This window comes from Aricia agestis, chromosome 3 (assembly GCF_905147365.1).
Source record: "Aricia agestis chromosome 3, ilAriAges1.1, whole genome shotgun sequence".
NCBI lineage: Eukaryota > Metazoa > Arthropoda > Insecta > Lepidoptera > Lycaenidae > Aricia > Aricia agestis.
Window position 1 is genome coordinate 23,558,895 of NC_056408.1, and position 27,480 is coordinate 23,586,374.

General features: G+C 40.0%; 2 protein-coding genes across 3 annotated transcripts in view; one reads left to right on the forward strand and one right to left on the reverse strand.

The window, feature by feature from the left end:
* Positions 1-6,091: 6,091 nt before the first annotated feature.
* Positions 6,092-8,198, forward strand: LOC121725750 (predicted GPI-anchored protein 58). 2 transcript variants are annotated; one of them, XM_042112845.1, is made up of 3 exons: positions 6,092-6,236; positions 6,738-7,065; positions 7,168-8,198. In XM_042112845.1, the coding sequence occupies exons 2-3, from the start codon at positions 7,059-7,061 to the stop codon at positions 8,073-8,075; spliced, it is 915 nt and encodes a 304-aa protein (XP_041968779.1). In that variant the 5' UTR covers positions 6,092-6,236; positions 6,738-7,058; the 3' UTR covers positions 8,076-8,198. The 2 variants fall into 2 exon arrangements, with proteins under 2 accessions (XP_041968779.1, XP_041968778.1); XM_042112844.1 differs by lacking the exon at positions 6,738-7,065.
* A 1,412-nt stretch (positions 8,199-9,610) lies between these two features.
* The window catches only part of LOC121725725 (transcription elongation regulator 1-like), a 37,979-nt gene continuing 20,109 nt past the window's right edge, over positions 9,611-27,480 (reverse strand). The window contains exons 16-22 of the mRNA XM_042112790.1: positions 27,181-27,385; positions 22,867-23,024; positions 16,389-16,622; positions 12,078-12,200; positions 11,229-11,393; positions 9,981-10,312; positions 9,611-9,722 (exon numbers count right to left, since the gene is read on the reverse strand). Coding sequence (XP_041968724.1) covers positions 10,013-10,312; positions 11,229-11,393; positions 12,078-12,200; positions 16,389-16,622; positions 22,867-23,024; positions 27,181-27,385 — 1,185 coding nt within the window. The 3' untranslated portion in view covers positions 9,611-9,722; positions 9,981-10,012. The remainder of the gene's footprint in view (positions 9,723-9,980; positions 10,313-11,228; positions 11,394-12,077; positions 12,201-16,388; positions 16,623-22,866; positions 23,025-27,180; positions 27,386-27,480) is intronic.

A 27,480-nucleotide genomic window follows, 5' to 3' on the forward strand; every position in this document is an offset into this window, starting at 1 on the left:
TTTTTGTATGTTCGACCACTACTCCGCCGTTTGTGAACCGATTATCAAAATTTTTGTTTTGTTATATTAGGTTTCACTCCAATTTGGTCCCATTTTCACAAAAGTGGTGATCTGATGATGGGATCCATGAGTAATCGAGGGAACTCCTCAAAATTTATATGGAAACATATGGTGATTTTAGTTTTATGAGAAGCATCCTAAGCATATGCTACCAAAACGCATGATTTTGCACCAAGGTATACTATGGTTCCGAAGATACTAAGAGAACTCCGGATTCCTTATAGATACAAGTTTGGGGGTTTAGGCGTTGTTTTGAGAACTGAAAGCATATGCTACTATGCAAATTACATTCATCATCATCATCATCATCACTACAATGTCAGGGTCACCAATGTCACAACTCAAATGGTTGTACTTATATGGATACAATATATCTACACACAACACCATAAAATATCCTCAGTCATCACGTTATGTCCTTATTTATTTGGTATATTTCAAAGCGATTTTGATATAAAAAAATATAGGTACTTAATATTGTTTCATAATGTACCACAAAATTGAACATAAGAAACAAATTCAACCTTTATTCCAGAGCGTAAGGCACACATTTGGGTTGGACTGAAGGAAACGGGGAACTATGGAAAAAATTTGAAAAATTTTTCGTCAAAATTTTAACCTCTTATAACCACCCTTTTTGAATATACCAATCGATAGGGGGCGCCAAGGGGAGCAAAAAAGCTCAGATAAACTTTTCTCAAAAATCAACCCCTGTCGAAAGACAGGCCGAAATGTGACCCTCGTTAGCACGGAGAAAATACTTAAAAAAATTTGCATGAAAAAATTCAACCTCTTATAACCACCCCTTTTGAATACACCAATCGATAGGGGGCGCCAAGGGGAGTAAGAAAGCTCAAATAAACTTTTCTCAAAAATCAACCCCCGGCCAGATACAGGCCGATATACGAACCTCGTTAGTATGGCGAAAATACTTAGAAAAATTTTGACGACAAAAATACAACCCCCTATGACCACCCCTTTTTATTATACCAATCGATAGGGGGTGCCAAGGGAAGCAAAAAAGGTCAGATAAACTTTTCTCAAAAATCAACCCCTGTCAAATGACAGGCCGAAATGTGACCCTTGTTAGTATGGCGAAAATACTTAGAAAAATTTGGCTAAGGTTTAGGAACCTACCTGAATTAAATGTTGGTGACATGGGTTAAGGAGGACTGTTTTGGGTGAGAAAAACTCCTACTTACCGTTTCCACCGTCAGTAAACTCTCCGTTTAGAAGAAATTCGCATTTGAGATTTTCGTAATCTTCAGATAAGATCATCTGTTTTCTGATGTTTATGAAGTATTTTTAAGGCATCTCAAGGCTGTGATGAGTGGGTCTTACTTAACTACTCAGCCACGGATACCGAAGGGGGGGCGCTCGGGGGGCGCAGCCCCCCGCCAAAACAAAAACAAACACAATCTAGAAAGTCCAAAAGTAGGTTAGGTTCGGATGGAACTTAGACCACAACACCCAGATATAGGAGCCCCGCGTAGCGGGGCTCCGTCGACTTTCTTTTGTAGTAGTTTGTCAAATAAATTGGGGTAGGTTTGTAAACATTTACCAAGATTAAGATAATATTAAGGGGTTGAAGTAGTTTCTTACGCCATGGTTAGTAGGTAACTAAAAAGAGTGAAATTATTATTTTTAACGAAAAATTAAAACCGACTTCCAAGGTAAAAACAATAATAACATCCTTATAATATTATGAACTAAAAAGTATTAAATAATTTTTCCTATCTAATAGTGCCTTTTTCCGAATTCGGCTAAACCTCAACTAGTTCTGTATTCAATCTTCATAATTTTGAAGTCGGTGCCAGTTCCAAAAGTTTCAAATATTCTGTCAGAGAACTAAAGATTCAGCTATCTGGTACCGACTTCAAAATGATGAAGATTGAGTACAGAAATAGAGCTTCCCCATACAAAAGTTAAAAAAAAAGGTCTTTCAGCGCTGCTACTTTCACAGTGAACTCTCTACAAGGAACATGTACATACCCTAAAGTATTATCACTTATTTTTATTACACCCTGTATAGGGCTTGAGAGAGCGTTTAAGTCATGGAGTAGAGGTCACGGACATCTATAAATTTATTATTTTTAACAAAAAATTAAAACCGATTTCCAAGTAGGTAAAAACAATAACAATAGGTACTTATTATTAAATATACCAAAAAGTATTTAATAATTCTTACTCTTTCATACTCTTTCAGAATTTGCCTAAACCTCAAGTTCTATTTCTGTAATACACTCTTCATTATTTTGAAGTCAGTACGAGCTCAGAATCGTGAATTCCATGACAAAATATTTTTAATTTTGGGACTGGCACCGACTTCAAAACTATGAAGATTGTATACAGAGGAGGAGGAGTATCAAATATGTGTATCATATAATAAAAATCTTAAATATATGTAACTAAGTATAGTATAAAAGTATTAAATATATTTCCGTTGTCTGGTACCCGTAACACAAGTCCTTCAGGAAATCAGGAACTTCCCACGGGGCCAGACTGACGTGGTGTGAAGCGTCCATAGATATAAAAAAATAATTAAATATCATAATATTTTAAAATAACAAAAAGATTTTCACAAAATCACTCATCAAACAACAGTATCTATATTGACCAAAGTACTAATAATTGGGTCAAAATATGATGATGCGTGGTGTGAACGTAGTGATGATGATGACGAATAATCTAATATGCTAAATAGCATAATATGCTTTCAGTTCTTAAAACAACACCGAAAGGCGAAACCTCCAAACATGTATCTTCAAGGAGGTTGGAGTTCTGTTCACCACCTTCGAACCATGGCATATCTTGGTGCAAAATCTAACTTTCTGGTAACATATCCCGAAATACCTACTTCATATAAAACCAAAGCCACGATTTTGAGGAGTTCCCTCGATTACTCCTGGATCCCATCATCAGGTCACCACTTTTCTGAACATGGTACCAATCTACGATTATACCCTATACTTACAACAAAACAAAAATTTGAAAATCGGTCCACAAACGGCGGAGTTATCGTTGAACATACATAAAACATACATATATAATCCACAGCGGAACATAGAACCTCCTCCTTTTTGAAAGTCGGTTAAAAACGAAAATAGCGACGAAAATTAAAAATTGATTTGATATCCGTTATTTTCGTAAGTCCCTAGGTACCTACAACGGTAACAAGAAATGTTGACTAAATTCTTAATTATATTATGTGTACTTTAATAATTAATAATAAAATAAAATAAATATTTATATCCCACACAAAAAACACAATATTTGGTCTATTTTTGCTCTATAGGGTTCCGACTGTACCGTTATATTATAATATAACGGTACAGAAGTCAGCCCTTCATGCGCGAGTTCGACTAGCACTTGGTCGATATTTTTAAATAATTAACACGCGGAGTGGTACATAGTACATACATAGTTTTATAAGGGTAGCTGTTGGCAGTTGGCTGTTAGCACACAATACACGCCCAGTAATTTTTTGGTGGAAAATTATGTTGGCCTTGATTGCGTCATGTGGAACTGTACCACACCGGCCTTGATCACGACTAATATCGCCAGTCATCGCAGTTCGCACACTCTGAAAATAATAATAGGAGTTTAGGTTACGCATCTTGTATCTATTAGCTCTGTATAATTAATGCCTTCTGTATTATCTAATAAGCTTTGGTAATAACTGTTCTGAGGTAATAACTAATAAGTAATAACAGCTATAATAATCGATCGTATTGTAATAAACACCATTGCATACAATACAGATTGTACTCTCGTGTCAGCGGCAAGAAAAGACCTACGGCTACCTCATACAATTACCGATTAAATATTTTATTTTATTTGTAAGGAAGATTTACAGCTCATTTAAATTAAGATAGGTAGAGTTAACATTTAGAGCCATGATATTATGGTAGGATTTGTTGGACGGCCCAAACAAATCCTACTATAGTGGCAGCCTTTTTTTTTTTTTTTATGAAATAAGGGGGCAAACGAGCAAACGGGTCACCTGATGGAAAGCAACTTCCGTCGCCCATGGACACTCGCAGCATCAGAAGAGCTGCAGGTGCGTTGCCGGCCTTTTAAGAGGGAATAGGCTAATAGGGGAGTTTAGGGAAGGGAAGGGAATAGGGGAGGGTAGGGAAGGGAATAGGGTAGGGGATTGGGCCTCCGGTAAACTCACTCACTCGGCGAAACACAGCGCAAGCGCTGTTTCACGCCAGTTTTCTGTGAGAACGTGGTATTTCTCCGGTCGAGCCGGCCCATTCGTGCCGAAGCATGGCTCTCCCACGTATACCTCTCCTATTGGCCTATTTATAGCCCAATAGGAGAAACCACTGACCTCCATTATATGTTATTTATATGTATAATGGAGGTCAGTGGGAGAAACGTAAACCTATAAAATAGTTCCTATATGAAAAAGAACAAAGATTTGAATTGTTTTAAAAATAATCATTGGCATATCATTAGATACAACTGTCTAGGGTAGATCCACAACGGATGCTGGTATAGGACTCCTTTGCAGTATTTTTGAGGCTTGGGAGGAGTCGCAGGATGCCTTAGGTGTTTTTTGCGATCTCTCCAAAGCCTTCGATTGTGTTGAGCATGCTACATTGATCAGGAAATTGCGCCACTACGGAATTAAAGACTCTGCTCTCAGCCTTTTGACTTCTTACCTTAAAAATAGGACTCAAAGGGTTGAGGTTAATAGTAAAAGGTCCAAAGGAACCAAAATAGAATTAGGTGTCCCACAGGGATCTATATTAGGCCCATTTCTTTTTCTCATCTATATAAATGACTTACCTTATCTAGTTAAGGATAATAATAATGAGATAGTGCTTTTTGCTGATGACACTTCACTTATTTTTAAAGTGAAGCGACAACAGTCGAACTACGACGAGGTAAACAGTGCTCTCTCAAAAATAGTACATTGGTTTAATGTTAATAACTTACTTTTAAATTCTAGTAAAACAAAATGTATAAAGTTTACTTTGCCCAATGTTAGGCAAGTCCAAACCAATGTAGTATTAAATGATGAGAAGATGAATTTGGTAGACAACACTGTATTCTTAGGTATTACACTTGATAGTAAATTACAGTGGGGTCCTCACATTGTTAATCTTGCAGGTAGGCTCAGTTCTGCAGCATATGCAGTCAGAAAAATTAGGGAAATTTCTGACGAAGATACGGCACGATTAGTATATTTTAGTTATTTTCATAGTAGGATGTCATATGGAATCCTTTTATGGGGAAACGCTGCCGACATTAATACAATATTTGTGCTGCAGAAGCGAGCCATACGTTCTATTTATAAAATGTCTGCTTTAGAATCTCTGAGAGATAAATTTAAAGAAATTGGTATTCTAACTGTTGCTTCTCAATACATTTTGGATAATGTAATATATGTTAGAAAAAATATAAGTAAATTTAAAGTTAAAAGTGACATTCATTCTAGGAATACTAGAAATAAGCACAAGCTAGATATGCCGGTTATCAGACTTAGTAAAGTCAGTAAATCTTTTAAAGGTCAATGTATACGCCTTTACAACAAAATCCCAGAAAACGTTCAAAATCTTTCCATTAATAAATTTAAAAAAGTAGTTAAAGAACGTTTGTGTGCCAAAGCCTATTATAAGGTCAATGATTTCATAAACGATGGCACACCTTGGGAGTAGGATGGCTTCTTGCAAGGCTACTTCTTCATTATTATAGGACTTACAATTATGTATGTGGATATTGTATATAATATTTAGTTACAAAATTGTAAACTTTATTTTAAAAGATTAATTTTTTTCTCACTTTTTTTGGTAAAAAAGTGGGCCCCGTGCGAGTTTCTTACGCCGGTTCTTCTCGCCGGGTTAGTTCCCGAACCGGTGGTAGGCATCATGTAGGACTTTCTGAAAACATTTATTTTAAATTTATTCAGAAATAAAACAATTTTGATTTTGATTTTGATTTTTGATTTTGTCAAAAAATAAATTATCTGGTCCGCTTTGCTAAAAATGGCCTTTTGAAATTTTTTAAATCAATTTAAAAATAAAAATAAGTAAAAATTAACAAGTGCAATATTTCAAAAAGTAAAAATATGGCCCTAGCAACGAGCTCAGTTATGATTTCGAGGAATTTATCTTTCTCGGCGCGGACTCTGGCCAACGCTTGCACCTCCCGGCCGGTCCCAATGCGTAAGTTGTACATTACATAACCCTCCTGGCAGTCGGGTAAAAATATTATAATATTAAAATTGTTACGCAGCAGCTAAAGTTCTATTAGATTCTATTTCTAATGGGTGGAATTTCATTAGTCTCTGTACATATAGCTATATGTGGAGAGACTAATGATCTTCACATTTAAAAGTATCGTCACAAATACAGCTACCTGCACCAACATAACAAAGAATAGAACATCCTGCACATAGGTGTCAGATAAAAAACGTGACACATCGCCGGCTCATCCGTGTTTCCTAGGAGCGGTGAGGAGCGGGGAGGGGCGGGCTGGGCGGGGACCTTCACGCTGCAATACTCGCGCAAAATCCGTACGCAATTCCAAGTCCTACCAGATCGAACAGTTCGACGACTGGTCGCCTCCCTGTGCTCCATGCGACTTGGACGTGTGTACGCTTCAGTCGACAAGCACGGATGGCCAGCGCGTCCACACGAGTATTACAGCGCGGTTGTCCCTTGCAGGGTCGCCGGGAGCGCGGCCGCTGGCGGACCGGGCTGGGTGTGGCCGGGTGGGCCCGTGCTGCCGCCCCCCCGTGCCCGACATCACCGTGTGCCCGCCGCCGCCCGGGCCCTGCGTGCCCAGCTGCAACGGCGGGCCCTGCGAGCTCTGCGCGCCGCCCCGCCCCTGCCCGCCCGCCGACCGCCCCTGCGGCCAGCACTGCGTCGAAGCTCAGGGGCAGGGGTCGCATCCCCCGAAAAAAAACCCTCCCTGCGCACCGAAAAGTCGTTAACATCTTTGACCCTAGCACGTCCCAAACTTTTGCACCGGAGCTGAAAAAATGAATGGAAGGTAGGTATACTCTCTAGAAACGAGCAACATTGATTTACTTCGCTAAGGGCTATGTAGGTGGTACTCGTGCATTAAAAACCGGGTGATGGTTGGGTGTTTCAGCATCGACGAAAACGGCGTCGGCGGCGGGCGGCGAGGCGGTGCGGCGCAGCGCGTCGTGCACGCAAGTGGCGGGCGGGCCGGGCCGCCAGCCCGACGCGCCGGTGCTAAGGGTTGAGTCCGCTACCCTCATACACAAGCGCCATAGCTCCGGCAAGGCGCACGATGCCGGCTGCCCCTGCCCCTCGCCCTGCGGGCCGTGCGGTTGTCCCAAGGGCTGCGGCTGCCTCCCGCCGCCCTGCAACCTGCCGCCCAAGTGCATCCAGTACATGACTGGCTACTACTACTACCCGTACGGCACATGGTTCGCCGGCCCCTACCACGTCCAAGGCATCTGCCAGCCGGTCGGCAAGGACTCGCTGAGCTGCGACGAGGGGAGCGGGTCGCCGCCGGGCCCGCCGAAGGACTGCCGCGAGAAGTCCAACAACTCCATTCTCGATTATTGCAAGAAGATAAAGAAGCAGTGTTCGCCCGCGAAAGCCAACTGCTCGCAGCCTTCCAGTCCATCGTGTCCGCCGAAGCCTGCTTGTCCTCCGCCGAAGCCCGCGTGCCCTCCGCCTAAGACCGCGTGCCCTCCACCGAAGCCCGCTTGTCCCCCGGCGAAGCCCGCGTGCCCCCCGTCGAAACCCGCTTGTCCGCCCTCGAAAGCAAAGTCTCTCGAAGAAATTTGTAAATCTACAAAGAAGCCCTTCCCGCCGAATCCCCCGAACCCGTCGAAGGCCAGCTGCCCGCCGGTCGCCAAGTCGAAGTCTTCGAGAGGAATTTTCGGCGGCAAGGAGGCCGCCTCGTCGTGCCCGTCGACGGTCCTGTATCAAGCGTTACCCGCGAAGACCGACAAGGCAGCGAAATCTATATTCGAGTTCTACCTGAAGAGTCCGCAGAAGCCGAGCACCGCGCCCGACAGATCGTGAGGCGCACGCGTCGCGATCTGAAACCTTGTCCAAAACTTATTTCTGACTAGTTTACATGTGATTCATGTTTTGTTGCAAATAGCTATACTGCTCACTTCAGAGAATAAAAATTATTTAGCAACAGCTTTGTTTTCTTACTAGCTGAGAAGTTTGTTTAGTTGGTGGATGCATTCAAAATTCAAATGCAATTTGTTCTTTAACAAATTAAACAGGAGAAAAATATAATAATAGCGCTTTATTAAATACCTCTCGTTTGTCAAACGCCCAAAATGGGAGTCGTAGTACGACCTAATATAAATAAACAATTTAAGGGTCACAAGGGGTTACACACGGCGCCGCATGGGCAGCGGCAGCGATGGCGGTTTCATACTAAGGTGATTATCTCGATGGCCGTCGCGAGCTGGCCGCTGCGGTTTGGCCGCTAGTGCGCGCCCGGGCTTACACAGTACACACGGTGCCGCAGCGGCCGCGGCAGCGGCACGGTCTCGCCGCAGCCGCGTGTGGGGCTCATAGAATTACAGGGATTAGTAATAGAGCCGTGTGTAAACAGCCTAAGCCAGCTTATATTGTTTCTCTCCTTGTTACACTTCTTACAACGTAAACAATAAAACAGAGATGCAAATAAAAGCCGCCAGCACATTAGTGTGAGGCGATATTTCAATTAGTGTAAACATGAACCATTTTGTTGTGATGATTTCAAGAGTGATCCACTTGGCGCGCATTTCTAACCTACTGCGTAAAAAATGTATGGAATGTTATTTTCTCAGTGTGTTTTGTTAAAGGGTTTATAAAGTACCAAATAAATATGAATAAAACCATTTACACGTTTTATTTATAATGATTACCTTTAGAGCGCTTACAGACGAACGGCACGTGTCAGCGGCAAGCGTCGGCGGCAGTCGACGGCAGCCGTCGACAGTTTATCACGCTTGTAGTTGTGACGTACCGCGTAAAGGTAAGCGTCCACCGGTTGGTATCGTATGCAACGGACGTCTCGCATCAAGCGGATAATTTATTTACAGTACGTCCACTGTATCGGCAGCGTACGGATAACCGACTAGCCACTACAATTTATCTTCAAATTAGTCCAAACAAAGTTCCTAAGTCAAAATTTCTGCTTTCGACTTTTCCAATCATACCCCCCTTTTGAGCATTCATTTACTACGCAAGTCGGTAATCCGTACGCTGCGTCAAATCGGGTGCCGCTGCCGCTGCGGCCGCGGCTGACGGACGCGTCACGCGGTTTAACAATGTGCACGTTTGCAGCAACGCATTATGATTTATGTCCAGTTTCTGAAGTTTTTTGACAGGAGTTCAACTGCCGCTGCGGCGTGTAAGTAAACAGCCTAACGGAAGCGTCCGATAATTTGTTCCCAGCTTTAATGTCCCATAATATAAGATTTGATCTCAAAATTCGGTGTTGAAATTTTCAACTTCCAATATTCTTCAACATTCTAGGTTAACGTTTGAATCTAGATACTCTACTCACTAACCTGCATTTAGACGCGTAGGTCGCGTAGGAAATGAAACGACAGTTCTTGGTCAAACATTGTATTTAAATTATCACTATAGGAAAGTTTATTCACAATTACACTGACTCCCGTCCGGCGCCGCGCCGCCCCGCTCCCCGCTCCTGCCGCGGGCGATCTGCAAGGTGGACCATATAATACACACTATTTTACCTATTTTTCTAATAAAATTACAGAAATTACAGTATGAAAATAACCCGAAAACTCGGCCGCGCCAAATTTTAGGCATGGCAAACATGGCCTCACTGTAGTCTGCATTTCAAATTCACTTTGATCTATTTAGATCAAAGTGAACATTTTGTAAACAAAGCTCTGCTATATTATGATGACTACAGAGGGCTTTAAAAATCGAGTAGACTTAAAAATGTTTGCCTACATTGACATGATAAAGAAAGTGCGTTGTACTTGTCACTGTTTGGCGCGACGCGCGGGCTCGGTGGCGGTGGGCGGCGGCGGCGGGCCCTTCTTCTCCAGCTCCTCGAGGTAGGCCAGCACGAGCTGGTCGCGCTCCTCCGGCACGTGGTCGAGCGCCGTGTAGCGCGCGTCCGCCCGCAGCGCGTCGTGCAGCTGCGCCAGCGCGTGCGGCGTGTCGCGCGTCGCCGCCAGCGTGCGGTGCGTGATGCTGCGCGTCTCTTGCAGCAGCTGCCGCAGCGCCGTCTTTGCCGCGCTCTGCTTGTCGCGCTGGTAGTCGCGGAACTCGCGCTCCATCTGAAAAGTAGCATGGAGAATGCGACAGCTGAGTAATCGTATCGTTATCGAAATTGTCGCGTATGAAAACAATGACAGCTCCCGTGCATTAGACATTCGGTGATAGTGCAGCTGCTATATCTTATCTTATTATACCTTTAAACGAGCAATTCTTGTATATAAATATATAATTGCAATCTGGGAATCGGCTCCAACGATTTTCATGAAATTTAGTATATAGGGGGTTTCGGGGGCGATAAATCGATCTAACTATAGTTTGTGCGTTTTAAGATGATATGGGTGACAGTTTTCATATTCCTTGCTACGGGTTTTTTTTTACAAGAAAACAAAAAAAAAAACTAAATGTATTAATTATATTCCATCTACAAAAACAAATGTTTCCTATAATTGTAAATTAATAAAAATGAAAAGTTTCTAAATGCTAACTTATTAATATAAAATTATAAATATTAACTGTGAAATAGGAGTATAAAAATTATGTTACGAAAACATTTGAAAATATCAGATGCATGAAACGGAACTTATGTCAATAGAGATTGACTCTGTTGAATCGAAATCAAATCGATAAAAAAGGGCGGCCATCTTAAATCGCCGGCACCACTGAAATGTCAGTACGAAATCGATAATTTCGATTGCAATTCCTTTACGAAGTGATTCGATATTTTTAAATTATCGATTGATTTTTGTTAGGTAACTTCCCTACTATTGTCAATTATAATGTGTCACGCATATCATCATAAAACGCACAAACTATAGGAATCATATTTAGAAAATGTCATTTTATTCGTGTTTTATCGAATACCGAGCAAAGCTCGGTCAAACAGCTAGTTTGTAATGGTATTGCATCGTCTCAAATTGTCTTTAATCGGTATTTCAAACAACGACGTCACGAGTGAATTATTGCGTGCGTGCGTACCTGTGCGGCGCTGCGGTAGACGGGGGCGGTGGGCGCGTCGGCGAGCAGCTTGCGGACGTCGCGCCAGTGCGCGGTGCAGCCCACGCCGAGCTCCGCCAGCAGCGCGCGCAGCTTGTCGCGCCGCTTGTTGCCCAGCGAGCTGATGTGCTGACCGAATATGCGCTCCTGGTATCAAAATTATATCGATCAGAAAGAGAGCCAATAAACTTTACATAAAAATTAAGTAAAGGAATAAATATAGGAACAAGGAATAAATACAGGAACAAGGAATAAATACAGGAACAAGGAATAAATACAGGAACAAGGAATAAATATTATTATTAAAGCTTCAGACCACGTCGAACTCCCAATGTTTTTTTTTTTTATAAAATTGGGGCCGTCTATGGACTGTTCGTCCATATCCTTTTTTTGTTTTTTTATTATTTACATTTTTCGCACCAAGGATAATTGAATTAATATTATAAATTTTAATTAGAACTCCCAGTGTTGAATATCCAAGGAAGTCGTGTTACTGACCAGAAAGCGGTAATAATAAATAATAATATTATAATATTCAAAATATTACACACCACATACTAATGTGCAATATTGAATTATTATCATAATCCATAATCACAGAATAACTTTTGTTCTTTCAGTGGGATCAAAGGCGACCTTACATGCGCACCAACGCGCCGCACACTTAACCAAAGAGGTTTAAGGTTTTGTCTAAGTTAAAATTTAAGAAATTCTCTAATGGAAGAGTATTTTTTTATACAAAAGTGTCTGTGAAGAACAACAATAATCATAGACTTAATATATTAATAAATCGTTACAGGCGACGTCGAGAGAGTACCTAACGCCAGTTACCTTGTCCTCCTTGCTGAGCTCCTCGGCGAGCGCGTATCGGTGGTCCTTCTTCAGCTGCTTCTTGGCCTCGCGCCACACCAGGTCCGGGTTCCGCACCAGGTCAGCCAGCAGAGCGTTGAAGTGCTGCAAAATGTACGTCATTTACAGGTTACAGGTTATACTATAACTAGCTTTTGCCCGCGGCTTCGCTCGCGTTATTAGAGGTATGTATTATTCATTTGAATTTATCATTATTATTACAATATTGAATTTATTAAAATCTTATTTAACCCTCGGTTGGTCGCGTGGGGTCTTTAAAAGCCCGTAGTTTGAGAAATCGAGAAAAAACTATATTTAAATTAATCGTAGCAACTCCGCTCTTTAGGTAGCTTCCGGGAAGGAATTATATTTCGATATAATTGCCACTAATCTGAACTGGTGTGCACGTGTTATGTGTTACAGATGTGTTTATTCACGCTGGGGTCTTTAAAGACCCCAGGTGACCAACCGCGTAACTAAATTCGATTTGATATTTTCATACAGTTTTCACATTTCTTTTGTGATTTTCCTTCTATTTTAATAATAAATGCATTAAAATATTCGTGTGTTAATTCTTATTGTTTTATATTGCATATAAGAAGTTTTACACGCACTTTTCCAGAAATGCATATTTTGCTATGTAAACCAAAATGATGATGATTATTATTTGGTGATGATTAGAAACTAATTGTCGGTACATTTACCATAGGTACGTTTAAAGTATTAGAACAGGAAAATGTATAAAATATATAAGATTTTTTTGCTGAAAATTTGTCAATATTTAACATTCAATACTTTATATGTTATTTGGACTTAGCTTTTTAAATTTCAATCTAAGTTATAGGAAATTTAACTGTTATTTTAGTTATCTACACATTTTACCACAATTTTAAAATAATGTTGATTTTTTTAATTTTCCCAACTCACGGTTTCTACTTCAAATCTTTTTACTTCTATTTTTAATTTGTAAGTTTTGGTATCATGTATTCAAAATATAATTAATCTTTTGATTAACTCTGATTAACATTGAATTAAATAACAATAATTTATAGAAAAAAGTTAAGAAATATATAAATTTATGCCATTTTATGTCATTTAATTTTCGGGCTTTCAAAGACCCCAGGTGACCACCAGGTTATTTTAAAAGCGCGACCAACCGAGGGTTAAGCGAACGTGACGACGTGGGAGAGCCATGCTTCGGCACGAATGGGCCGGCTCGACCGGGGAAATATCACGTTCTCACAGAAAACCGGCGTAAAACAGCGCTTGCGCTGTGTTTCGCCGAGTGAGTTTACCGAAGGCCCAATCCCCTACCCTATTCCCTTCCCTACCCTCCCCTATTCCCTTCCCTTCTCATCCCTACCTTCCCCTATTCCCTCTTAAAAGGCCGGCAACTAGTGCCCGACCGAAGTTCGGCGGCCGAAGCCTTCTTCGGAAAAAAACCACCTTCGGCGAACCTTCGGCTTCGGCCTAAAACCCGGCCGAAACCGAAGGTTTCGCCGAAGGTCCGAGCAACCGTCGAAATTAAACGAACTGTTACGAAAGCCTGTGTGAAATGTGAATCGTGAGAGAGCGACGCGACGGACCGGTCGTGTATGAAGAGGGCGCTGGGAGTCACTGTCAAATACAAACTTCTTAATAAATTCTTAATATGCACTAACTTCTTAATAAATCATTTAATTTTTTATTAAGAAGTTACTGTTTGTTTATTTTATTTTTCAGTCTAGTTTCGGTCTAGTCGAGTAAAACAAAGACTCATTGATTAATCTAATTATTGTTATTTGCGAAATAATAAAGAAATTATTATTTTTTACAATAGTACAGTCAAAATGTAGTTGTAGAATACGTGAGAGATTTCTGAGAGATTTCTGCTGGAACTTATTCAGGGTGCTTGGGGACAAAACATACTAAAAGTCCTTAAGTCTAGGAGGTGAGCAGGAGTGAGGGGAGGGTGACAAAATGATTTCTTAGGTTTACGCGAGTATCACTCATTATATTACAAGATTCAAACACTTACGGATTTTGTCGCGGAGAGAGATAAAGGGTGACAAAAGTCAAAATTTTTGGTTTTTGGCTAATAACTAAAATACGATGCCTTGTAGCCTTATTCTGATTGAATAGTAGCTTTACCGCTTCTATGCTTCGTTCAGTAAGTGAGAGGGCTGTAAACACATCCACCATCCCCTCATTACACCCCTTGACGCGGCGACACACCAGTAGCACCCCAGGGTGTTGCAGACGACGCAAGGCATTACGGTAATTAGTTTGGTGGTGAGGGGCCTTGCACGGATTTGAATATTGCTAAAAATAATAACAAACTAAATTTAAACTATGGATTTCCGCAAAGTAACGCCTGATTCCATTAACTATTTAATATTCATTGTAGTTGTAGACAATTTTGAACAAAATTAATTACTGAGAGTCGAGATTAAGATTATAAACCTTCGGCTTCGGCCGAAGGTTGTGGCGATTGCCGATTAATCGGCTTCGGCTTCGGTCAAAAATAGACCTTCGGTCGGACACTACCGGCAACGCACCTGCAGCTCTTCTGATGCTGCGAGTGTCGATGGGCGACGGAAGTTGCTTTCCATTAGGTGACTCGTTTGCCCCCTTATTTCATAAAAAAAAACGTCTTCATCATAGTAGCTCTAATCTTTAATTTCAGTTCAATCAATCGAAAATCTAAGAAGATATATACAAACTTTCATGACCTATTTTATCCCCTTAGGGGTGGAATTTATCAAAATCGTAGCTTTATGCATGCAAAGTCTCAGCCCGATCGAATAAAAATTGACAAAGTTTCATACAAACTTTCATTCCCTTAGGGGTGGAATTTATCTAAATCCATTCTTAGCGGATGCCAACGTCATAACATCTAGCTGCATGGCAAATTTCAGCCCGATCCGTCCAGTGGTTTAGGCTGTGCGTTGATAGATCACTATGTCAGTCAGTCTGTCACCTTTGAGTTAGTCTTAGAAAAGTTAAAAAAGGCCAAAAAAATAACGTCTGTTGTATGGGATGCCCCCCTTCAATATTATCTTTATTTTGTTTTTAGTTTTTTTTTATAGCGCCCGTGGCATAAATATATAATCGGTAAAAAATTCAGAAGTCTAGCTATAGCGGTTTTTGAGATACAACTTGCAGACAGACAGACAGACAGACAGATAGACGGACAGACAGAAGGACAGACATCGAAGTTTCAGTAATAGGGCCCCGTTTTTACCACTTGGGTACGGAACCCTAATAACAGAGATCAATACAAATTACAAGTATTTGGTATAACTCTTTAAAAAATCTATACTAATATTATAAATGCGAAAGTATCTCTGTCTGTCAGTCTGTCTGTCTCGCTTTCACGCCAAAACTACCGAACCGATTGTAATGAAATTTTGTACACAGATAGTCTAAAGCCTGAGCAAGGACATAGGCTACTCTTTAACTGGAAAAAAGGGTTGTAAGGGGGTGAAAATGCGTTAATTTGTTCAAATTAAGTTAGTTCCAAAAATTCATAATAGATGGCGCCATGCCGACTCCTACATCGCGCTGACGCTTACTCAAACGTCTTTCTATAAGAGGTGGTATCATCTTACTATGAACTTCCGATTTTTTCGATTGTTATTTCTATTGTACGTTATTAAATAACTTAGTAGTCAGTACTTTATCTATGCAGTGACGTAACCTTTAAACATATCAATGATAAATAGTTTATGGGTAAAGTTGTTTGGCAATTGGCATACTTAAATAAAGTTTAATTTAAAAAAATGGTACCAGGGTTTTTTTATAAAAGCTTTTGACACCAATTTTGTTGACATCGCGCGCTATAAACTGAAGTCCACGCGGACGAAGTCGCGGGCAACAGCTAGTACAATAATAAAATATTTAAAATGAACTGACAAAAAACTGGGTCATAATAATTTTTTATTCTTACAAGTAAGGACGGGTAATAAGTCGAATGAACTGTATATTTTATTACTTTGGCCAGAGTTTGACCAGTTATTATGAAAAATATCAGAAGAAAGTGATTAATTCATCACATTGTCTATTCAATTTTGGTATTATATACAACGACCAGTCATTATGTATAATAGCTATTTAATCACTATAACTGTAACATATAATATTTAGATACAAGTAAAAGAAGTTGCATATTTTCGCTGTCCAAATAATAAAGGACAAAACATATATCGTATGACAGTTTGAACTTTGAGTATACTAAAGGGAAAGCGACAAGACAAGATGGCATTTACTAAGAAAAGTAATAAATGTACGTCTCAAAAATGTCTCGGACGGTACCTGCACGGCCTCGTCCCGCTTGTGGAACTCCCTCTCCTTGTCGCGGTCGCGCAGGCTGGTGGCGAGCGCGCGCTGCACCTGCCGCTCGCGCTCCTTGATGGAGGCCTGCGCCCGCGCCTCCCGCGCCCGCGCCGCCTCCCCCTCGTCGCCGGACCCCGCCCCCGCCGCGCCGCCCTCCGCCTCCGACTCCTCCCCCGAGCCCGCACCCTCCTCCGCCGCCTCCTCCACTCCCTCCTGTGCCGATTGCAAATAGAATTACGATATTATGTTACATTCGATTTCAGTTTTTTGAAATAAATATGGCATGACCATGAAAATCGGAAATAAACATGGCATGACCATGAAAGTTGATTTCAGTTACAACAATTGTTACAAATTTTTAATTTTTAAACATTATCATGGTTACGTTTATCCACGCTGGTTAGATTTGCGTTTTTATGAATTGATACGATTCATGAATGTCTCGTCTCGAATAAGAATAACAGTTAACATTCCAGACTCGAATGTTAACTGTTATTTTTCTTTTAATAACTGAAAAGTACAAAATATAATCCATTATTATTTTTAGTGATCAATATGACGTACAACGATGTACCTCGATGTACTGACATTCATTCGGTCTAGGTATCTCGTAAGTATATTAGATTTCTTGTATAATTTAACAAAAGGACAAACCTCGGAGGTGTATAAAGAAAACAGCAATGGTATTAAAACATATTATAATTCTAAAATCGCATTCACAAATAAATGATAAAAATTAAGATTTTTATTTACACTTAAATAACATAAAAGTACTCAGGGTCCTCAGAAAGGGACAACTTATTGTTCACACTTTTCCTACATCGCGTCGTTACTGCTAGTGCTGAGTGCTGACTGCTGGGACCTAAGTGGTATTGTTACGTCGTCCCTTTCTAAGCGTCTCGGGTACCTGAACAAATTGCAATCAATAATTTCGACAACGAAGTAAAAATAGAAAATGAACGGAATCCCACACATTTTTGACATCTATATTTAGCTTTCAAAATTATCGAATGCAATTGACTCAGTACCCTGTTACTTTAAAGTCTTTATACATTGTAGCTTTCAGCTGGGGCCTCGAACCCCTACGTTCCCGGATGAAGGAACGTTTAAGGGTCGGTACATTTTCCTCAGTAAAACAAAAAAATTTACACAGATAACACTATTCGTTACAAAACTAGCTCTGTCAAGTGAATACAAACTTGTCAAAGACTGCTCGCTTGTATAAGCTATCCGCAGTGTAAATACTTCATTGTGGTCCAAACCACGAGGCTAGTAACCGTACAGATTTAATGTAAAGTTTTGTGACTTTACATTAAATCTGTACGGACCTTGAGGTTTGGTCTGTGGAGGACTGCTACTGAAATAGAATATGTCTATTACCTATATTGTCTGTCAACGGTTACGGTTGTATTATGTATATGAATGAATACTCTTAAACATAATTTCTAACTATTTACACCAATTAATTAATTTACAGTAACAGTTTTATTGTTATGATCTGTATTTATAGGTATGTACTTATTATATTTTGTAAAAATAAATTTAAAAGCGATACTTCATGTATTTCTTAACTAGTCAGTAGATTCGGAACGATTAAAGGCATTTAATATAAAGTTTATTACTAATAAGGCTGCGTTTCCACCAGAGATGTGTTGCGAGGAATGTGTTTTAAGATCCAATAGAATCGTTGCGCTGAGCGAGCTCACGTCAATGAAGCGATTCTATTGATTCTCAAAGACACATTCCTCGCAACACATCTCTGGTGGAAACGCAACCTTATCGTGGCACACATCTCCGATGTGACATTTTGGCGGAGTTACATAAAATGTTGGCCACGTGCCAAGACATCCTCATGAGTCTGTAATAGTATAGAAGCGCCGTATAAAAGTGAGTCCGCACTACGCGATACTACGCGGCAGCGACGCGAAACGACACAATTCACGTTTCATAGAACTGACGTTTAACAAACGTCAGTTCTGAACGTGAATTGTGTCGCGTCGCGTCGTTTCGCTTTATGGCTCATTTTCATTGCTCGTTAACTCGTTCGTTATACAGCATGCGGGCAGTCCCCGCAGCCGAGATAACGACCAATGAAAGTTACAAGTCGATACGCGTTCGTTACACCGCCTGCGGGGATTGCCCGCATGCTTTATACCGACCGTGATATCGACCATTGAAATTCATCGGTCGATATACAGCCTGCGGGACGCGAGTTGCCACGTTTCCGACAGTTCGTAATGGCCGCCATACTACTGGCCATACAACGCGAAGAGCCAAAATTTCGCGGCGTAAGTTTCGTTGCGGAACGCGCGCGTAAGTGAGTATTTAAAATTCTCAGATGTAATGTGTGCGTTAACGATTTGGAGTTAAGGTTTGATTTGCTATGTTTGGTTTTGATAATTCCGTCGCGTATCTAAGGGTGTTGCTATACAAAACATTACCGCCGAATCGCTGCCGAACAATACGCTCGACTCGGCTCGACGGAAATTTGGCTGGCGACGGAATTTCGGCATAGTGTGTCGTCTGTCGCGTTACGTCCGTATTTTTTATGGGTTTGGTACGCGGCGTAAACGCGGCGGAATTTAGCCTAGTGTACTTAGACACATACTGTAACAAATGATTTTATGTCTAGTACCTTGAAATCAGGTTGTTGTTCCATGGCAAGAACGTCTGTAACTGGCGACGAACACAGAGGTTCTCCCCAGCCCTGCGGGCCTTATCGACTAATGAAAACGGTTACCCGAATGCGGGCCCTGTGGCACGCGTTCCAGAAATCTCACGCACCCCGCATGCGGGCCCTATCGACTAATGAAAACGGTTCCCCGAATGCGGGCCCTGTGGCACGCGTTCCAGAAATCTCCCGCACCCCGCATGCGGGCCCTATCGACTAATGAAAACGGTTCCCCGAATGCGGGCCCTATCGACCAATGAAAATGAGCCATTAGTGCCGTCAGGCCTTTTAAACTAGTAGGACTGAAACTCTTCAATCGAGTACTTTACATGTTGTACCGCGGCGTACAACTACTTACAACTAATCTCAAACATCTCTCGCATAAGGAACGTCCGTGAACATAATATTACATGATTTGTTTCCACCTAACACTTTGCTGACAAAATCGTCCTCAGAGATTCAACAAATTCATAACACAGTAGACCGTTTCTAAAAACGTAGATATTAATTTCATTTTATAATATAATGACATTTTGTAAAATATGTATATTTAAGTCGAGTATATATAAAAATTAAAATTGAGCTGTTACCAATAAAATTATATTTTAAGAACAAAACTAATTCTGTCAGCGAATACCTTATGTCCAATGTTGCTATACTTACCTTAACACCCAATACACCAGAGCCTGTTAAAGTATATGGTATTCAATAATATCGTGCCCTCTCCATATTATATAATACGAAAAGGAGATGGATACTTCATTACAGTCAACTTTTACGGGCGCTGGCGGACTTGGCAGCTAATGTTGTAACATTATGCTATTTAAAATACACAACTTACGGTATAACTTAATGATACCGAATATGTACACAATTTATTTACAATACTCAAATTTGTGTGCGAGAGACCGTAGGGCGCTGCTCCGTACTATAGCATCACGGTCCTTATACTTAAAAAAGTAAAGCATACTTTTTTTGCTAAATTTTATTCGTAGTTGTCGTAGAGTAAATGCGTTTTTTAGCTAGGAATCATTTTCAGAAAATGTCTTTTTATTCGTGTTTTAGCGATAATTGATAAACTGAAAAATATGACTCTTCCTGACATCTATTGGCGAATAATAATACTATTTTGTAAACAACTAATTGTTTTAACGACCAGCAGATGGCGTTATTAAGTAACACGAAGTCAATGAGTGTTTGCTATACCGAGCAAAGCTCGGTCATCCAGGTACTAATCATTGTATGTTGAAATTGTTAGGACTATGGACTCTATCAGTACCGAGCGACGTCTCTACACCCTCGTGTCCAGTCAGGGTACGTATGTGTGTACGTCGTGTGTCGTGACACAGCCGTGTTTATATCCGAGAACATGTAACGAATATACCCATAACTAATAAGATATGTATAAATAAAGAAGTAATTTTGTTGTAATTTTACATTACAAAATGCACTAAATACAATACTGGTATTTATAAGATGTGATGTGATTTGAATCTCTAATATAAACACTAAAACTGGTATGGGTAGTTGGCTCGGTTCAATTGTCTCAAAGTTTTGAAAATTCTTATGTCTGTCATTACAACTCGGAGGATATAAAGACTCGACATACGAGCCGAGTTCTTTACTCGTAGAAGAAAAACGAGTGGAGGCAGTGCTCCTGCGGAGTCTCGGCCGAACCCAACTACCCACAGATGGGTCGTCAGTGTTTCAATAGTTCTGAGCGCAAATTCGTTTGCGATGCTGCAAAAATCATCGTTTGTAAAACACGTACAGTAAACACTATTCCTTCTCGGACTTCTTCCGTTTCCGCTTGTCGGTCTTCTCCGCCTTCTTGCGGCCCTTCTTCTCGACCTCGGGCTCCGGCGACTTGAAGTCCTGCCGCCGCTTTTTGGGCGGGGACTTGATGGGCGACTTCTTGTCGGGCGCGGGGAGCTCCCTCCTGGAGGAGCGGAGCAGCTTGGGCGACACGGGGTCCTTCTCGGGCGTCGGAGACTTGGACTTGGGCTCGCTCTCGGGGGACTTGTCCTGCGCGTCGGCCGCGGCCGGCGCCTGCTCCTCCGCCGTCTCCTCGGCCGCCGCCTCGGGGGCCGCCGCCGTCGCTGCCGCCGATGACGACGCCGCCGATGACGACGCCGCCGCTTCCGCCGATGAAGACGCCGCCGCTTCCGCCGATGACGACGCCGCCGCTTCCGCCGATGACGACGCCGCCGCAGCAGCAGCAGCAGCAGCAGCAGCAGCAGCAGCCGCAGCCGCCGCCGCCGCCGCCTTGGCCTTGGCCTCGCCCTCGCCGGGGATGCCGAGGATCTCGGCCCACTGGTCCGGCGGCGGCGTCGGCTGCTTTTCCTCCTCCGTGGACTGGTCCGACTGCTTCTGCGGGATGAAAGAGGCGCTCAGGGCTAGTTCGAAGGTTACGGTTTGAAAATATTTCATTATAAGCGAACCTGCATCGGACACTATCGGTATCATATCGTCATTTTTATTCGTCGTATCATTTCGTAGTTCAGTACCATTTCTCACCTTATTTAAAAATTAAAATACAATCGCAGATGCAATAATGCTAGTAAAACTTAAAGCAGAATATAGAAAAAAAAGCTTTGTTTCCTTAGGTGAGTCAAAGCGAAAGAGAGATTTAAAGAAAGGGAGATAGGGCAAACACAATTTGAAAGAATGTAATAAATCTTTAAATATAAAATATTGTTAGTAGAACAAGGACTTCTTAACCTCGAAATTAGTGCTCGAAAATAGAAAAAGCCAAGCTAATTTTTTGAAGTCTTATTTTTAGAATTGACGATAGTAACTGTCAAAACCTGCAGGTCCTAATGGACTCTGAATAATTATAAAATCAACTGCGATCATTGTTATTGATTTCAGCTGAGCTTTCTTTTCGACCAACTTGAACGACCGTTATAAACCATCTGTGTAGTTTGCACCCAATTTACTAAATTATGTCTATGTTTGACGGGCCCCTGATTCAAAATAATGGGCTAACGTTTCACAGCACAATATTATATAAAAAAATTGTTCGCGTGAGTCTGATCGCTCACGAGTCACGAGTAGCACGCAGTATATATCGGAGTACGTTAAGGTGAGAAATGTCGGGGGCCGGCCCCGCCCTACGCCTGTCATATTCTGCGGGTCGAGTGTCCGATGCGGCTCCGTTACGGGTTACCTGTGGCCGCTCCGCGCCGCGCTGCAACTCACAATCACTGCGTTACCTGCTCCCCCCGCGCTCCCCCCGCCCCGCACCGCCCGCGGGGGCACCCGCACCGACCCCCGCAGGATATGACAGTGAGACCCTGACAGCCTACGGACATCCGGCCGCGAGCTCGCTGTGACGTCACTACTACGGTTTGTACGCACCGCGCCCGCACCACTTACGTCGTACACGCTAGCGTCCGGAGCAGATGCACTTAATATGCCAATGACACTTGTTGTCTTTAATTTTTTACACAAAACTTTATTTATTAAAACTTTTGGTACCGACGAACGCAACAGGTAAAAACATTTTTGCCAGTCTGGAGGACGGGAGTCGAGCGGTTAGTTAAAAGCAGTTGCCGCCTTAAAAAACTGACGAATCTGCCTTTTGTACGCATATTACACACTTGGAACAATTATCCAAATAACCAAATAATCTTCTAAAGTTTATAAAATAGCTTGCCCATATAATATAGAATATGCATATTCTATGTACAGAAATATTTACATTAAAATAGCTGCCAAGAATCCATATTATATTTACTTTAGATTTTAGTTTAATGCCCTAAAATGTAATTTGAGCCAACTCACGTCACCACTCTTTTCTTTCTTCTTGTCTTTCTTTCCGTCCTTTTCTTTGTCCTTGTCCTTGTCTTTGTCTTTATCCTTCTCCTTGTCCTTGTCTTTCTCCTTCTCCTTGTCTCGGTCCTTCTCCTTTTTATCTTTCTTACTGCTGCTACGGTCTCGTTCTGAAAATTGTGATCAACGCGTGTTATCGTTCAATGAACGTACTTCTATTTAAGTTACTTAATATTATATTTGTAAATATTTTTAACAGAATAGATTTTGATTACTATACTTCTGCATCAAAAATAACATCCATGATTGCAATCTATACTAATATTATAAAGCGGAAGAGTTTGTTAGTTTCTTTGTTTGTTTGTTTGAACGCGCTAATCTCAGGAACTACTGGTCCGATTTGAAACATCATTTCAGTGTTAGATAACCCATTTATCGAGGAAGGCTATAGGCTATATTTTATCACGCTATTACTAATAGGAGCGAAGACATAGAGGAGCGAAGAAATAGAAGAAAATGTGGAAAAAGCGGGGGAAATTATTTGAAAGGGCTTATCTCACAAACTACTGGAGCAATTTTTCTGTTATTTGTAGGTTATTTGGCACAGATGGGCATTTTCAAAAAAACGTGTACCCTTGCAAAAACATGTCTATATTTTTTAAGGTCATTTATTTACCTTTATTTGAATGTCATATACAAGGAAAAATATTGAACTAATGGAATAAGTTAAAAAGAACGCTGAAAACGTTATATTATTCTGATATTATTGAAACAAAATCGAATTTTCGACGAAACAGATTCCGTTGTGCGACTAAATGTAAAATATAATTTAATAAAAAATAGATAATTTCAAGGATCAACAAGAGTAGCAATTATTTTTAATCCATAGTGTGACTATGTGACCTACCCACTAGGTTATTTTTCATTTTTTTACATAAGTAAGTAATATTTAACATATTTAAAGAAGTTTTTATAACACAAAAACCTTTTATTTAAACATTTTTATTGTTGCACTACTTATAAAAGTAAAAAATTCTTTGATTTCATAGATTTAACTTCATTAATTAGAGGGACGAACATCTCATAATCATAAAGATGTGTTCACTTGTCTACGAATTCCTAAGTTATTAATGGCATCGGATTATATGCACGATCAAAGTGCCGAAGTATTCATGCAAATATGCACGAAAAATAGTCGAAATATGCACAAAATATGCACAATCAAAAGTCACTTAATATTAAAATTTATTATTTTTTTGAAGACTTTTCCGGTAGTGACAATAATAAAAGCGCCAATTTTTATAATTTCATAAAATCCAGGATTTTTAATTTCTTGAAATAAAGACTTTTTATTTATTTATTATACGCCAATAATAATTTTCTACCAACATTTTTCGATTGCAATCTTAATGCCCATGGAAGTTAAACTACCGAAATATGCACTATCAACGAAAAATTGCCAAAATATGCACTATCGCCTAAAAAGTGACATTATATGCATTTGCATATGCAAGTATGCAAATGCATATAATCTGATGTCTAGTTATTATAAATCTGCAAATATCAACGACACAAAATGATTTTCAACTTTACTGATAGAAAAGTAGTGGAAATAAAATCAAAATTATTTAAAAAATAAAATTTTTAGGTACTTAAATTTTAAATATTTGTTATTGTTAAGTAAAGGCGACGCCTTGATAATTTGGCTGTAGCGATATCGATTTTTCTCAGCAATGACTAAAGCTAAGAAATTAAAGTTCATTGTCAGTATTTAATCAATCAATCAAAAGTCACTTAATATTAAAATTTATTATTTTTTTAAGACTTTTCCGGTAGTGAAATTAATAAAAGCGCCAATTTTTATAATTTCATAGAATCAAAATTTTTAATTTCTTGAAATAAAGCCTTTTTAGTTTTTACTTATTTATTATACGCCAATAATAATTGTCTACCAACATTTTCCGATTGCCATCTTAATGCCCATGGAAGTTAAACTACCGAAATATGCAAAATTGCCAAAATATGCACTATCGCCTAAAAAGTGACATTATAATATGCATTTGCATATGCAAGTATGCAAATGCATATAATCCGATGTCTAGTTATTATAAATCTAAAAATATCAATGACACAAAATGATTTTCAACTTTACTGATAGAAAAGTAGTGGAAATAAAATCAAAATTATTTAAAAAATAAAATTTTTAGGTACTTAAATTTTAAATATTTGTTATTGTTAAGTAAAGGCGACGCCTTGATAATTTGGCTGTAGCGATATCGATTTATCAATGACTAAAGCTAAGAAATTAAAGTTCATTGTCAGTATTTATCATGTCTTTGTCTTTGATTTACACATAGCATAACACGATTGGTCAACTTTTATAACACAGAATAATCAATCAAATAGACCTGTGTAAAAAAAGGGTTCCTATTTTTCCAACAGAGGAGAGTGATTTAAGCTTCCAAAAATGTACATGGATTGGTTCAAGCATACACTTTAATTTGCCCATAGCTTATATGAAATGTATTTATGGTTTTTAAATTACGCGACAAAACTATTTTGTCGCTTACGCCCTTTCCATTTTTTGTTGTTCCATTGCTTGTTTTCTGTGAGAGGCCGGGCCGGCCTTTCATAGAAAACTAACAATCTAAAACATATCCAAAACGGTTTTTTACTTTAACGCGGCGTCACTTTAACACATAAGTAATAAAAAATATATTTGTACGTCAATCGTACCAGTTTAAAAATCTCCAATTTTCTTAATAAAATCTGTGAATAAAAAAATAATTTATTTAAAATGTGAACTAAGCCTTATGCTTTCCGCCTGTTGTGACTTGTCCGTTCCATTATATGTGACCATACGAAAAGTCACAAGTCGGAAGTCACGTAATATTACTTTCTTTTACTTTTAAAGTGTTTGTAAATAACCGATAATAGTTATCACAATTTCATTTTTTATACTAAATACTAAGCTAATTTTGCAACGTGTCAACAGTAAAAACAGTTAGAGAAAGTATAATAATGCTTACAAAATATGGTAATTTATCTGAACAAATAAACCGTTCCTGAAGAACCATCCAACCTGCGTCCGCGTCTTGTAGCAGATTTTTAACTACTAAATTCAAATTGAAGTTTCTCGATGTACAATGAAATATAGTGCTATCATTTAGGGCCGAAAATATTTTTGTATTATGTTTATAAAACTAAAAAAAACGGTCACTAAACCGAACATTCCGGTCGGGTTGTTTTTTCATTATTATAATTTTAATTAATTTGTAGTTAATTTATGTTAGATTTTTCAATAACAAGACATTCAATTGATACATTAAGTATTTAGGAATCTAACATATGTTTTTTAAGTAACTTACTTTAAGAAAAAAAAAATAGTTTTAAAGATTTTGTTACAACTTCTGGGAAGGGGACAGGTGAATTTAATAGGTTTCGGTACTTAAAAACCCTTATAAATCTCATACTAAATAAAATTTTATACAAACGTGAATGTATTTTAATAAAAGAAAAGTTGTTTTTGCTCCTACATTAAAATTACAAAATGTTAGTATGTAATTTTTTACAAATAATCTGTAGCGAAGTCAAGGGACGAGGTAAAAACCAGAGGTACACATTTTTTTGAAAATGCCCAGATACCTAAGAAGTAGACCACGTGAAGGATGATAGGCTATTTTTTGTGCACTCATTTGTCTGTGAAATATCTAATTTACGCGGGCAAAGCTGCGCGGAACGTTATATTTCGCGTGGTCACGACATCACGCGTAAATGGCTGGACCTAGGCTGGACCCATTGTGCTGAAATTTGTTATAAAGATACTTTGAGTCCCGAAAAAGAACATAGGATACATTTTATCTCGGAAAAATGTACAGTTACTGCACAATATACTTTTATGATTTGCGCGTAAACTATTCAATCTATTTTGATGGAATTTGGTATGGAGATAATTTGAGTCTCGGGAAAGGACAAGGAATACTATATATTTTGTCCCAGAAAATGTACGGTTCCCGCACAATAAACTTTTATGATTCTCACCTAAACTATTTAATCTATTTTGATTAAATTTGGCATGGACATTGGAGATACTAATTTGTGTCTGGGACAAGGACTGTTTCTTGTCCCGGAAAAATCTGCAGTTCCCACACAATATACTTTTCTGATTTGCACGTAAACGACTTAATCGATGTACGGGAACAACTATTAACTGAAGTCCACGCGGACGAAGTCGCGGGCAACAGCTAGTTTAACATAATATTAAACTTTGTATCGATACGTCTCTTGGCAAGCAGCGGTACTAGTCTATAAACGCAAGGAGCTCACCCTTATCTTTATCTTTGGCGTCCTTCTCCCTCTTCCTCTCCTCCTTGGCGAGTCTGCAGTATTCGCGGAAGTAGTCCTCGCGCAGGGAGCTGCTCTCCACGGCCTTGTACCGCGGCTCGAGGTCTACCTTCTTCTTGACGTCGAGCCAGCGCGCGCGCCGGTCCACCGACTTCTCCTTGAGGAGAGCTATGAACTCCGTCTTCACCTAAAACATCGATCGCGCTCGTCATTATACGGTCGGTGCCGGTGCTCGATAATAGGGCGGAGTGGGTCCGGCCGGGGAGGGGGGATGGTTTTACC